Genomic DNA, 682 nt, shown 5'->3' with positions numbered 1-682 from the left:
CATGGTTTAGTTAAAGTTTGGCAGAATTAAAGTTAAGGGACCAAGGCATAATTTCTACCGTCCAAATTTTCAGACGATCTCGACCGCTCTTTGACCCACGTACATACATATACACCACATTTCCTTAGACGATCGATGATGATTGATTAGAGGAGGATGCCAAACTTAAAATCGACGATGAGTTAGATGGATGCAGACGGAGCCAAATTCTCAAACTTGAGTTGAGTATAAGCCCAACTCCAAGCCCAAACGAATTGAAGGAGTTCTTAGACAGTTATTAGAGTCTACCATCCATATACCTTTTCTTGTGTCTGTGGAATGCTCTAGTGGTGGTAGCAACAGCGGCAACAAAAGGGAACAACTTCGATTGAAACCAGCCAAAGAACTATCAAGGGTTTCTAGACACACAGAAGAAGATTCAGAGATGAGTTTATGGAATTACGTAGTAACAGCTCACAAACCCACCAATGTTACTCATTCATGTGTAGGAAATTTCACTTCCCCTCACGAACTTAATCTCATCGTTGCGTATGTTCCCCCTCTCTGTCTCTCTCACTAAAACCCTTTATTTATTCCTATTAGATTCTTTGATTTCTGCAACTATTTAGGGCATTTTTTTGTTCTTTCTTTGATCGTTTTCATTTTGTTGATTAGGTTTTTTTTTTTTTTGATAAAAAAGTTT

The 682-nt window shown here is 38.3% G+C and overlaps 1 protein-coding gene across 1 annotated transcript in view; it reads left to right on the top strand.

The window, feature by feature from the left end:
- The first annotated feature begins 424 nt into the window (after window positions 1-424).
- Window positions 425-682, top strand: part of LOC113279444 (DNA damage-binding protein 1) — a 10,029-nt gene continuing 9,771 nt past the window's right edge. Inside the window, exon 1 of the mRNA XM_026528141.1 lies at window positions 425-528. Coding sequence (XP_026383926.1) covers window positions 425-528 — 104 coding nt within the window. The remainder of the gene's footprint in view (window positions 529-682) is intronic.

This window comes from Papaver somniferum, chromosome 1 (assembly GCF_003573695.1).
Source record: "Papaver somniferum cultivar HN1 chromosome 1, ASM357369v1, whole genome shotgun sequence".
Taxonomy (NCBI): domain Eukaryota; kingdom Viridiplantae; phylum Streptophyta; class Magnoliopsida; order Ranunculales; family Papaveraceae; genus Papaver; species Papaver somniferum.
Note: the sequence above shows the minus strand (reverse complement) of the source record. Positions and strands in the feature narration are given on the sequence as shown.